Source organism: Penicillium daleae, assembly GCF_028827525.1.
Source record: "Penicillium daleae strain IBT 16125 chromosome Unknown utg000002l_segment0_segment0, whole genome shotgun sequence".
Taxonomy (NCBI): domain Eukaryota; kingdom Fungi; phylum Ascomycota; class Eurotiomycetes; order Eurotiales; family Aspergillaceae; genus Penicillium; species Penicillium daleae.
Genome location: NW_026623150.1, coordinates 1,035,879 through 1,048,100, shown reverse-complemented (window position 1 = coordinate 1,048,100; position 12,222 = coordinate 1,035,879). Strand labels below are relative to the sequence as shown.

Below are 12,222 nucleotides of genomic sequence, written 5' to 3'. Positions count from 1 at the left end.
TTGCTACGGCCTCATGGTTATGATGGCATTGGAGCAAAAGATCGGATAGATAGCGTTGATAATTTTTTAAAAAAATATTAAAGCTATTATCCCAAATTTTCACGCCAGAAAGTAATGATCGCCATTGGAATCTCAGACCTTAGAACCATAGAGCCTCAATCCGTCTCTCTCTGCACAGCCTCCGTCCAAAGAGTCGGTGTAGCGCATGGGACCGGGTAAACCCGGCGCAACTCTGTGTATACATTCCGCAGCAAGGCTTCTGGGTGCGCGAGTCATGTACACAATGATAATGGTTAGAATCGAGGCAGTGCAAAGGGCGATCCACTAGAGCTATCACGTACGTACAGTATAAAGAGTACAGCACGTACAGAAATCCCCCGATTCTTAGTGCATCCAAGCTCTCCACCCGGGCCGAGCCTCAGCCACCGACCCATCTTTCGACACCGCCTCGAACTTTAGGTGAGCGTAAGGGTCAAAGAGCAAGGACTGTAACCCTCTCTTGTGACGAAGCGCCATATTAAGTTTGGGCGCAGCTTGTGAGGGGGTCTCGCTGGGGCTTAGAGTCTGGATCAAGTGTAACAAGCTGCATGGGCGCCCGTTGACCGTGGGTTGGTGTAGGCTCATAGCTGGGCCACCGCTAATTGTCGATCAACGGATTACATTACGAAAATCTAGACTCAGACAGAATAAAAAAAATAAGAAAAGATAATATCATCCATTCAATTCATGATTCACCGCTCATCAAGATACTATCGCTCGACTGACCGTACCAAGCCGCATCACACATGCCATCCCCATTCCTAGTAACCCACCCCCCCTTCAAGCAACAAGAGCCTTAATCCCCTCCTCAATCGCATGCGGATTCGCCCCAACAACCTCCGTAATCTTCTCCCCCTTATTGAAGAACAGAATCGTCGGCATGGCACGAATGCCAAGCTCCTGTGCAACGTCGGGCACCTTGTCTACGTCGACTTTGTAGAACTTGGCTTGTGGGTATTGGGTGCTGAACTGTTCGACTTTGGGGGCGATCGCTTTGCAGGGGCCGCACCATTCGGCCCAGGCGTCGAGGACGACGGGCTCATCGGCGTTGAGGATCTTGTCGAGGAATTCTTGTTGGCTGGATGGTGTGAGTGTGAGTAAGGAGTGGATTTGCTGGGGAGGGGTGCGGGGGTGAGTAGGTTACCTGGTGATGGCTTCGACGGGCATTTTGGTGGGTGGTCTTGGTTGGAGTTTGTTTGGAGGAGAGAAGGGTTGTTAGAGTTGGTGGTTGGGAGATTGTGAAAGGAGAAAGAAGGAAGGGGCTCGTGGTTGGAGATAATAAGGTGATTAGTTATCTGGAGAAAGGCTTCGATGACGAAATGAGTGGGGGTGATTGTGGTGGGGCAGCCGCGATGATGGTCTGATGCCCGTGCGGCCCGACCAGAATGTGTACTTGGAGATACTTGGATATTAGAATTACCATGTATATAGGCAAGCTCAATAGATTGTTCTCCAATTGACTTATCTATTCGAATTATGTTTAACTCTCTTGGCGTAACTCTCTGGAGATATTCTGCGAGGCAAAGCACTGCGTACGCTCCAGATTGACAGGAGCATGGAGACTATCGAGTGACTTGTGAAAATGACATCGTTTATGCTGTGTAGCATTCGTTCAGCAACATCAATCAAAAACAAAGAAGACTAACAGTCTCTCGTTCAATCCTGCAGTTTCAAGTGAACTAAACAATCAAGTTCGTCAATGCACATGGATATAGGCAATTGACAGGCATTTGGATTAGCTTAGTACACCCTTTTCTTAAGGTTACAAGCTACAAAGGCCCTATAGAGATGAATCACCATGTGTAAAGTCACGACATGAGACTGGTAGAGTACATCTCCCAGCAACTCGACTTTTGATTTCGGCTTTGATGATCTCTAGGACAGACAGACAGACAGACAGCCCGAAAATGGTTCCCTTCGATAGCTAAATCGAGGCCTTCTCCTTTCATACAGCCTGATAGAGCTCTTATAATATGCTTCTTCGTCCATATACTTCCGTGTCCTTGTGCAGTCTTATTTTGGTACCAAAATTTACTCTGAAGGGCTTAAAAGAGACTTGGTTTCTGACTTGGTTCCCAGAAAATGCCTTTGATGCGCTAATCCTGGTTTAGCTTAGTTCATCAAACAACGATTGATGAGTCATCATACTGGCCAATGGGACCCAACCTTACTCAGTCCTAGGCAAGGTTACCGTCGGAGCGATGCCCTGCCGGAAGTGTTTGGTGCCTGGCGCCTTCGAGCGACTATTTAAGGGTTCTCGAAGCCAAGGAAAGCAGTCAATTCTATCAACCTCGACGATCTACACGACACCATGGAGCCGCTCAAAATCCAAGTCAACGGGGAGTCGAGAATCACCCGTCTTGCTGAACAAGGTGTTCTCCGACTCACGGTGGAATCAGAGGGTTCAGATCTCGAGACCGTATCCAAGAATGTCATTTCGAGGTCGAACGAACTCAGCGAGCTCTTCAAGACACTCTCTCCCAAAACCAATGACGGCACTGCCACCGCAGACGCAGCGGTAACCAAATTCGCCTCTACATTCCTCCGCACAAGGAACTATATACCCTACGACAAAGATAACAAGCCTTTGCCCAAGGTTTATCAGGCCTCCATGTCCTTGAGCGTGGTATTCCGCGATATCACCAAGCTAAGCCAGGTAATTGGCCAGCTTGTGACGTACTCTAATGTCGAAATCAGCGCCATCGACTGGAGTTTGAGCGACGCTACCAAGAAAGCCCTGCGCTCGCAGATGCGCAAGGAGGCTATTCGAGACGCTGTCAATAAAGCCAATGACTATGCTGGAGAGGTTGGGAGGGAAGTTTATCCGGTGGAAATCATGGACGGCGGGCAGAGTACTATCGCGCAGCATGCGCCAGCAGGAAGATCTCTTTTTGGTGCTCCCTTTGGTGCTCCCTCTGGTGCTCCCGTTGCGTTTGGAAGTGCGAAGGGGGAGGCCTATTTGGTGGTGGATTTGGTAGTGGTGCTCCTCCTAATCCACCAGAGCTGTCCGAGACACTTGATCTTAGTCCTCCGGATATTCACGTGACGAGCTCGGTGGCCGTTACGTTCAAGTCTGTCCCTGAGAAATAAGACGAGATCTGTTCATTAGCGCCATCCAACTTTGGAGTGAGTGCTGTTCTATTGCATCACGAAATACATTTTGATCGGACTGATTAAAGCCCATATAGTTTGCTTGTTAACGCCACGTATTACAAAATCAAATCAAACCACATTCTTATTGTATCACCTTTGAATTTGCCATGCTGCGGTAAACCTGCTGTAAAAAAGTAAAATGACGACGGACGAATGAAGCACCAACTCGGTCAGACAATCCACAGGTACGACGTTTACAGCTTCGATATTCCTCTTCGTTCCAGAGATATAGGGTCCCGTCCTTACTCTCTTTCAAACCTGCCAGCTTCCCAGTATCACCGAGAATCCACATCTCCAAACCGCGTCCTAGTTTCGCCAAGTGACCCATCTATGCGATTCACTCCAAAATTACGCAAGCATGCACCACGTTTTTGCTTGAGTTGATGGCGACGCTCTTTGCCTGACAGACTTTGAGGGAGAGCCATCAAAGAATCGAGCTGTGTCTCAATATTGGTCGTTATGTTTCCAGGACTTGGCTTTTGAAGACTATCCCAAGATGATGTTGTGTACAAAGCGCTGGATGAGAATAACCCATGGGGGCCATGAGCATCTCCATCATCACTAGAGGCACTCGCATTCGACAGATAGTTTCCGATAGTCGATAGTGTTGGAAGATCTCCCAGTTCACCATTGAGCATATAATACACAATCTCGACAGTCCAGTAAAAACCCTAAAGCCCAAATGCCCAGTGTGTAACATGACAACGCCCAAGCAAATAGCCCCAAACTCCAAAGTCGAATATAATACATGTCATAAAAGCGGATGAGCACCTTGGAATTACATCTAGTACACCAGAGAAAAGAGAGGAGAATTCTCGAATCCCATTCGAGCCTAAACATACCCTAAGAAATTAGATCCCTTCTCTTTCTTCACTCCTCGGTCCCCGTTCAGAAGCAACGGTTAGTCGAGTCAAACTGAGGGACCAGATGAGGAGAGTTCAGAAAATGAAGGGATCAAATGAAGGAAGGGAAGGGGGAAAGACTGGTAGACGCCGTGACCAGTTCCTGTGCACCATGCACCGTGCACCCGCGAAAAGACGAAAAACAAAATAACTCAAACAAACGCCCTTGGCGCGGTCCTTCACTCCTGGCGGCTGCGCTTGGCGCCGTGGGGATTCCAGGTGCCGTCGCCACCCTGGTTGGCCCCGAAGAAGTTCTGGTTGAATGCCGGGTTAGGGCCTTGGAATCCTGGCATTTACGAGTTAGCGTAAATCCGTTCTTTTAAACATAAGAAGCAGAAGAACGAGAGTATCACTCAAATAGAATCACTCACCCTGCATTCCCATGTTGCCACCCATGTTGCCCATCATGGAGTTCATTCCGCCGGCCATGGGGTTCATGCCCATGCCGCTGTTCATCGGGTTCATACCGGACATCATCATTCCGGCACCGGCCATGTTGCCGCCTCGGCCACCACGCATGCCACTGGGGCCACCGCGCATGTTGTTCATCATGCCGCCACGGTTGTTGAAGCCGTAGTTCGGCATGCCGTTCATAGGACCGGCCTGGAAGCCGCCCATCATGTTGCCGCCGGCGGCTCCAGCGCCATTCTGGAAGCCGCCCATGTTGAAGTTGTTGCGGTTGTTGTAACCGCCCATGTTGTTCATTCCGCGGTTGCTGTTGTTGTAGCCACCGCGGCCGCCACGGTAACCGCCCATGTTCATATTGCCGCCGGTGCCGGCGCCGGCGCCGCCAAAGTTCATGTTCTGACTGGCGGGGGAGCTGAAGCCGGAGGACGAGCCGCGGGAGCCATCCCGGCGCTGCTGGCCGTCCTTGGGGTGGGTCTTGAACGGGTTCAAGTGCGCACTGACATACTGGACAGTCTGCTTACGGCCAGTGGTGCTCTCAAGGTAGTGCTTAGTGGCCGTTGCGGCCTGAGTAGTGGTGAACTCTACAAAGGCTTGACTGTCAGGTGAAGATAACGCCCATGATTAGCTGTTGACTTTGAGAGGACGCATCTTGTTAAGAGATAATAAGACTTACCCTTTGCTCTTGCCATTCACCTTGTGCTCGTTGAAAGTCACATCCTTGAGGTCGAGTTCAGCTTGGGCCTTGTTCACCCAGCCGCGGATGTCGTCGTCGGTGGTCCACCAGAAAAGGTCTGAGACGACCAGCGCGGTGGTTGCATTAGGGTCGGAGGGATGATCCTCGTATTCCTTGCGCTTGACACCGTGAGGTGCATCTTGAGTAGGGGGCTGATCTTGCGACATTTTTTGGTCACCGTTCGTAGAGTGTGTAGAGTGGGTAGGATGGGTAGATGAAGAGGGGGATGTGTGAGATGGGTAGGTTCGGTCTGAGATTTTGAAGAGGAAGAAGTTTGGAGCGTTGACGTGTCGTTTGTCGTTGCCTGTGCTACAGGCTCAGGAATATCTAGGTCGATGTCATCACCTTCCTGTTTCGAATCCCCCTGATCGGTTGCATTGAAGCCTCCACCATCCCCGTAGATATCAATATCGAAATTATCGTCTTCGGTTGCCATTGTACAATTGGAATGCTTGCTTCTTGCCGACGGACCGCAGGTTTGAGAGGCAATGGTTCGCTTTGGTTAATGTGATGTTGGATTACACACAGGTCTTTTTGAATCTCTCTCTGTTTGAGTGCTTTTGGATTCAAGAAGAGCACATGTCTGTAGATACAGGATCAATTAGCATGGAGAATGATTTTCCCAGCATTCAGCCACAAGAGAATTGAAGGAGTAATGTGAAAAACAGGGCTGATGCTCATAAGCGGCCAGTTGACCTGGAATAGAACCGGATAATAAATGCATAGCACTTTCAAGTGACAGCAACCAGGAGAAAGACTCAATGATACGTACAATCCGAAGCGGACAATTCTTCCCCTCGCAGTAATAAGAGCAGTACCAGCGGCTGAGGCACGTACAGGTGTATTCCCTCTTGAGATCACGATTCCGTATACAGGTAGAAAGAGTAGCGCGCGCCGGCCACAGACAGGCAGCGGCAAATAGCGGCGACGAGACCCCGGACTATGCCTTGAAAACCCCAAAGAAAGGAAATCAGTCAATCCCTCCCAGTTTATAATATAAGACAAGACCCGATGTCGTCGGGTTGACTGGAGCAGCGCGAGATGCGAGATAATTGATGAGAGGGCGTTAGAGCGAGGGCGCGACGAGCTGCTAAGCTCCACTCGGATATATAGTTATTCCGGTTCCGATCCGCCTCCCCAGAAAGGCCACGCCAACAGCTTCCGCTAAGTGGTAATTCCCCCGTTCCAATTCCCCCAGACTCTCCTTCTCCCAATTCACTCGCCTTTCGCCAGACCCATCCACAATGTCCGACACTTTCCAAGAGCTTGCTGATATCCCCAAGGACTTTGTCCGGGAGGGAAGCCTCTTCATTCGCCGCTGCACCAAGCGTACTGTCGATCCCCCCGTGACTGACTGGAGAGATTGCTGACACTGTTTTCAGCCGACAAGCGCGAGTTCATCAAGATCAGCCAAGCTGTTGGCATGGGATTTTTGGTTATGGTATGTTGTTGCCATCGTTCTGGGTCCTCCTCGAGGGGTACGAACCATTGTGTTGAACTCTGGCTAACATGGACATCCAGGGTGCCATTGGATACTTCGTCAAGTTGAGTGAGTGCTCGCTGCAGACATAGCTACGACGATGAGACATCAAATGTATTGGATATATCGCTGACATTCAATTCTCTTTTCCAGTCCACATTCCCGTCAACCAGGTCCTGGTCGGTGGCGCATAAATGACAGGCACCCTTACAATTCGGCGAACCGAGAACCGACTTAATTCAGGAGAAACGGAGCGATGGAAGAGGAACGCACGGTGCATCTGAGATGGGCATTTGTCGAGCGGATTGGATGGATCGCGCAGATGTTCATGCTCGCGTGCGCGTTGGACGGAAAGGTGGCGAATTAAACCCCTCTGTCGAGGAGCACATCCAGACGCTCGATTATGTTTATTTTGCCCTGTCGTCCGGAGTTTACAATCATTGGCGACCTTTTTTTTTAATTTGGGATGCGATGGGAGTGCATCATCGCCACCCTTGAGATACCACATACCATTTACATTGTACCACCAATAGGGGACTTTTTTCTATTTCTGAACAATCAACGACCCTCCATACCCAACTTCATCTTTTCACATGTCAGATATGTGATGCCATGATCTACTGGTAATTCACTAAATCAAATCGTGGTCGTATTTGTAGCTTCGTCAAGTCGTCACTAAGTACAACCCATGCGGGAGCCCTTTATGAATCAAATGCCCGCTCAGAAGACCAATCCCAGAGAATCACTTTTCTCGCATATCAAGTCAGACCCGGGTGGAGCCAACCCTGGCCCAGATCACCATCCGCTCTCGTCCTCGTCATTTCCGTCCATCCGAGGGACAGGCTGGCTGCGAAGTGGGCGTCGTGTCCGTCTATGCGTGCGGCTGGGTGGAGGATTGTCGTGGTAGTGGTTGAATTCGGGCAGCGGTCTCAATTTGTGATCATAGCTTCGACCAATTGGCGGATCACCCTCATCATTATCGGCGCCATCGTTCCATGAATGAACAGTGCAGGTGCCACTAGACAGACCCCAGCCATTCCAGGAGGTTGCTTGAGAAGATGAGAGTGTTAGCTCACGCGATCAAGTAAAAGTACAGTGTACTGGAAGGACTTATCAGTCTGGCTTACCTGCTACCATTGGAACATTGGGATGCCAGCTTGCATCGCGAACGCAGGTCCTCCACATCATGTCTCCACCCATCTCCCACACGTTGGACAGGGTATCTGGCCCACGGGGGCGGGAATTCATCGTCGCCGATTTGACATCAATTGTACCAGCCAACGTGGCATCCATATTGTAAACATAGACCTGACCATCCTCGCTACCAGTGTAGACATAGCGTGAGTTTGTGCTGCCTGGTGGGGAGAAATGGCAACGGATGAGAGTCTTAAGAACGCTGTGGCCACGGAATGTGACAATAGAGTGGTCACAGGGATGGGGCTCGCGATGAGTTTCGGGATAATCTTCGAAACGATAGTCAAACTCGGTAGAGTAGGCGCTGGTATCAATTTCGTCAGCTTTGGAAGCTGACATCATCTTCCGCAAATCCCAAAGCTTCATCGTTTGATCCTTGCTGTTGGACAGGACATAGCGACCATCACCCTTGCTGTCAATGTATGTCAATCCCTCGGTATGGCCCATGAACACACCCGCTTCACGTCCGTCAGCCATTGAACGTCGGTCCCAGACACGCAGAGTGGTGTCATCAGATCCAGAGTACAGAATGTGCGGTGATGATGTATCTCCGAAACAGACTGCATTCACATGGTGCTGGTGACGATCTCGTAGACTAAGAACCGGTGTTCGTGTCTCGAGATCAAGGACTATGACGGAGTCCTCTGATGTACCAGCGACAACCTCTCGCCCATCTCCAGAAAATCGAAGTGACCAGATCTGTCAGCACAGAGTTAGCTTGCAGTCAATTTTAGAACGGACAGGCATTGATGCCCAAACTTACGCCAAACCGTGACCGAGATGAATCCCAACTGTGTCGGTGCGCCTGACCCGGCAGAAGAGAGAAGTCCAGCTCATTCGGGTCCGAGTCATCTTCCGGGTCAGTCGGCGCTAGGTAAGCCGCGCTCCGGATCGAACTGTAGACAAGGAATCGGTTGTCTGGGCTAAGCGAAGCATCTGTAATAGTCCACTGACCATACGGATACTCAACCGTCTTGTAGTACTTCCACTCGTACGGGTTCGATGTATCATACATCCGAACCTTGAAGTCCTGTTCGCAGCAGAAGAAGAAGTTCCCGTCATCGGAGAATTGACCGGAATAACTTCTGGAATCGTAGTGGATGATCTTGTCTGCTTGAGATCCTGGAATCATGCTCTGCATCATAGAATATGCCAAAATTAGTATCCACACTGCATATAACGTTGGGTCTTCGGGGTTGGCATGTGCGGCTATCCGTCCTTACCTGGAAAATGGATTGATCAGCTCTCATCCGCACTCCGTGAGAGTCGACTCCGAGCTCCCGCCACATGAGATTAGTTGCAAAGGCCTGCTTGCGCTTCTTGATTCGATCGACGTAATACGGGTTGGTTCCAAAGTGACCAGAAGCCATCAACTTGGTGCCCGCTTCGCTAGGGACCTTGGGCCACACAAAGTTCGGTCGGCGGCATCTTCCTCCCCTTCTAGTTCTCATGTTGAAAAGGATCTCATCGTCATAGTCATCGAGTTCGTCTTCGTCTGGCTCTGGGCCCGGTGGCCAACCATTGGCACGGAGAATCTCTCGAAGACCAGTGGTTGCTAGTAACTGGAAGAGCCGAGATGTGGCGACTGTAAACAAGTGGTGAGCACTCATTGAACAAGAGGTTTCAGAAACGAGAGCTAAGGAGAGATCTGCATGGACTTACGTCTGGGATGATTGCTTTCACCAATCACGATGGTATCATCTCCGTCCACATCGATATCCTCGTCGCCATCGTCTGCGAATTCGATTTGGATGCTGCCGAGGTCGAGATGCGGATTCGTGTCTTGGGTAGGTGTTTCACTGCCATCACTTTGATGACCCTCAGAGCCACCAAGAGCCATGTCCTCGTCGTCGTCATCCATCTCGTCCTCCCATTCGTCGTCTTCGGACCTTGAGAGGCTAGGTTGGTAATCAGGCTCAGTCGTAGTATCGGCCTCGTCGGGCCACTCCTGCGCTGGATGCCAGACAGACTGGTCCTCTGCGGGTTCCCTTGTCTCTTGGGAAGGTAATCCTGGGGAGGCCATGATGAGGCGCGGGAGTTGTTTGTAGGTGAGATGAGGAGTCGGGGCTTATCGATAGCGTGATACCAAAGTCACCGCTGCTTCCGCCGATCCAGTGAGATTGTGAGATCATGCCCCGCTGACTATCGGCTTACTTATCTCCTTTTAACTCCGCAACGAGGTGGGGCCTCGAATTCTTTAATTAAGATGCGTGGCGCCAAATAATACAAGAATAACCTTTGACATGCTTGTCAATAGAGGGAGCGGATACGGTCAAGCATTACTGATATCCATTCAATTCTTCTCATCAACTCCCCATGTTCGGTACTCTCTTCTTGATCTTGACTCTACACTCGCTATTCTTCATAAAGAATCCTTCGCGCACTTCAGTGTCCAGCGTGGTTGCCCTTTCAATGCTAAACAGTTTGAAAATAGTGCCCAATGTTTTCAGCATTTCCATCCAGGCAAAACTTGGGAAGGTCAGTACAACTAACATTAAGCTTTCAACCCGGACAACTTACTTTCGCCCAATGCATGCCCGTGGTCCAAGAGAAAAAGGGAAGAACGAATTGAGATGGTCAGATGGACTCCCATCCAACCAACGCGATATATCGAAATTTTCCGGATTCTGAGTAGATCAATTAGATCTGTTATGATGGTATCCTTTGGCATACGTACTGTAAAGGCAGTCTCGTCATGATGGATACTCAACGTTGGAACGCTGACCAAAGTCTATCCAATCGTGAGCATGGAGGCTGGAGTTGGCGAACCATTTGAGTTAAAATAGATACTCACCCCTCCTGGAATGAATTTTCCTGCAATTAACGTGCCTCCTGCAGGTGTGACACGCTCTAAGCCCGTGGAGCTAGTCGGCTTAAAACGCATTGTTTCTCGTACGACGGCATTCAAAACAGGCAATTGATTGACGGTTTGAAAATCCGCGACCCAACCAGCAGACATGCGTCCAGGAAACGCATTGTCTAATTCCATGGTGAGAGGCTCTTGAATTTCTGGCGAGCGCGAGACGATATCGACCACATTGGTCATAGTCGAACTCGTGGTATCACTGCCGCCGACAATGAATGAGATTGATTCGGCGATGATTTCCATTTCAGATAAGGGAGATCCGGTATCGGGGTCCTTGGCCTTAAACAGAAAGCTCAAGAGGTCTTTCCGGCTGTCTTGCTGATCCTTGCGTTGGTAGTAGGCGTTTGTGCCAATCGATGCCAGGTCAGATGTGGCCTTTAGACCTTTCGGCCAGAACGGGTCTAGATAAAAATACTTCATCAGTGGTCTTAGGGAACTGGGGAGATGGCCTAGAGCATTGAGCACCTCCCCTCGTCCATCAATAGTGGTGATCAAATTGAGGTGGTCTTCTTCTTTGTCGAGGAATCCGAACGACTTTCCAAACGCATAATCGCCTGTATGCAATGTCATTTAGATGAAAAGTGAGGATAGTCAATGAAAGTTGGACAGACCTATGACATCAAAGGCAAGATAGTTGGCTGGGACACTTAGTTGATACATCCAATCTCTTTAGAAACGTATGCAATCTTACAGTACTCATTGAAGTCGAGCTGAAATTCGCCATCATTTTGAGTATGGCGATGCATGCAAGTCATAAATTTCTCAATTTGTGCAGACATGTGCGGCTCATAGTCACTCAAGTTCTTCGCCGAGAATGCTGGACTGAGGTATTTTTTCTTCCTTTGGTGAACTCGTGTATCTCGAGTATTGAACAAGACGGGCTCCACCTGATGAAAGGGTAAACTGGCTCAGCCCAATCAGACGTGATCATCAAAGTCCGACAGAGAAACGGGACATATCTTCGTAAAAGGGACCCTTGATAAAACCCGACTGATGACCATATATTGTTTCCAAAGCCGAACGATCAGAAATCGAGACGTGGTTGGGGGCGATGCGGACGAACGAGCCATATTTTTCATGCTGCTGGAGAAGTGTCATGGAGCGCCTCGCATTTCGGCATTGATGTACGATCCATAACGAAGAGAATTTTGCAGCGAATGGGCCGGGAATCCGGGATAAAGGACTAAACAAAGCTCTATAAAGGGTACGGAGTATGACCTAGATGATGTTAACGGAATTGCTGGGGCCCTGAGGCTCCATCCCATCTCAGAGCAACGCACCAATACAGCAACGACCGCTAAAAAGGCGTATGGGGAGATTCTCTCGCCAAAGCTAACGAGAGCCGACATGATAAACTTCAATGTCCGACGGTATCATTGGCGATAGACTGGCGTGTCTGCGTTCTCTGCTAATTTTCTTTTGTACTTCCATCCGGGGCCACATCGGA

The 12,222-nt window shown here is 49.7% G+C and overlaps 6 protein-coding genes across 6 annotated transcripts; 2 read left to right on the top strand and 4 right to left on the bottom strand.

Moving 5' to 3' along the window:
* Positions 1-819: 819 nt before the first annotated feature.
* Positions 820-1,206, bottom strand: N7458_001413 (thioredoxin family protein; the record flags this gene model as incomplete). Its single annotated transcript, XM_056904796.1, has 2 exons — positions 820-1,117; positions 1,184-1,206. 2 exons carry the CDS (start codon positions 1,204-1,206, stop codon positions 820-822), a joined length of 321 nt encoding a protein of 106 aa, XP_056768903.1.
* A 1,144-nt stretch (positions 1,207-2,350) lies between these two features.
* On the top strand, positions 2,351-3,085 carry N7458_001412 (SIMPL domain-containing protein; the record flags this gene model as incomplete). Its single annotated transcript, XM_056904795.1, has 1 exon — positions 2,351-3,085. One exon carries the CDS (start codon positions 2,351-2,353, stop codon positions 3,083-3,085), a length of 735 nt encoding a protein of 244 aa, XP_056768902.1.
* Positions 3,086-4,273: 1,188 nt separating this feature from the next.
* Positions 4,274-5,671, bottom strand: N7458_001411 (uncharacterized protein; the record flags this gene model as incomplete). The annotated part of the gene is made up of 4 exons (XM_056904794.1): positions 4,274-4,380; positions 4,466-5,097; positions 5,176-5,539; positions 5,581-5,671. The coding sequence occupies 4 exons, from the start codon at positions 5,669-5,671 to the stop codon at positions 4,274-4,276; spliced, it is 1,194 nt and encodes a 397-aa protein (XP_056768901.1).
* An 808-nt stretch (positions 5,672-6,479) lies between these two features.
* N7458_001410 (translocon subunit SSS1) lies at positions 6,480-6,909 on the top strand (the record flags this gene model as incomplete). The annotated part of the gene is made up of 4 exons (XM_056904793.1): positions 6,480-6,564; positions 6,618-6,676; positions 6,757-6,784; positions 6,869-6,909. 4 exons carry the CDS (start codon positions 6,480-6,482, stop codon positions 6,907-6,909), a joined length of 213 nt encoding a protein of 70 aa, XP_056768900.1.
* Positions 6,910-7,510: 601 nt separating this feature from the next.
* N7458_001409 (WD40 repeat domain-containing protein) lies at positions 7,511-9,932 on the bottom strand (the record flags this gene model as incomplete). Its single annotated transcript, XM_056904792.1, has 5 exons — positions 7,511-7,764; positions 7,843-8,608; positions 8,673-9,044; positions 9,133-9,494; positions 9,572-9,932. The coding sequence occupies 5 exons, from the start codon at positions 9,930-9,932 to the stop codon at positions 7,511-7,513; spliced, it is 2,115 nt and encodes a 704-aa protein (XP_056768899.1).
* A 283-nt stretch (positions 9,933-10,215) lies between these two features.
* Positions 10,216-12,124, bottom strand: N7458_001408 (cytochrome P450; the record flags this gene model as incomplete). The annotated part of the gene is made up of 7 exons (XM_056904791.1): positions 10,216-10,378; positions 10,430-10,536; positions 10,587-10,640; positions 10,704-11,329; positions 11,467-11,662; positions 11,718-11,993; positions 12,056-12,124. The coding sequence occupies 7 exons, from the start codon at positions 12,122-12,124 to the stop codon at positions 10,216-10,218; spliced, it is 1,491 nt and encodes a 496-aa protein (XP_056768898.1).
* Positions 12,125-12,222: the final 98 nt, after the last annotated feature.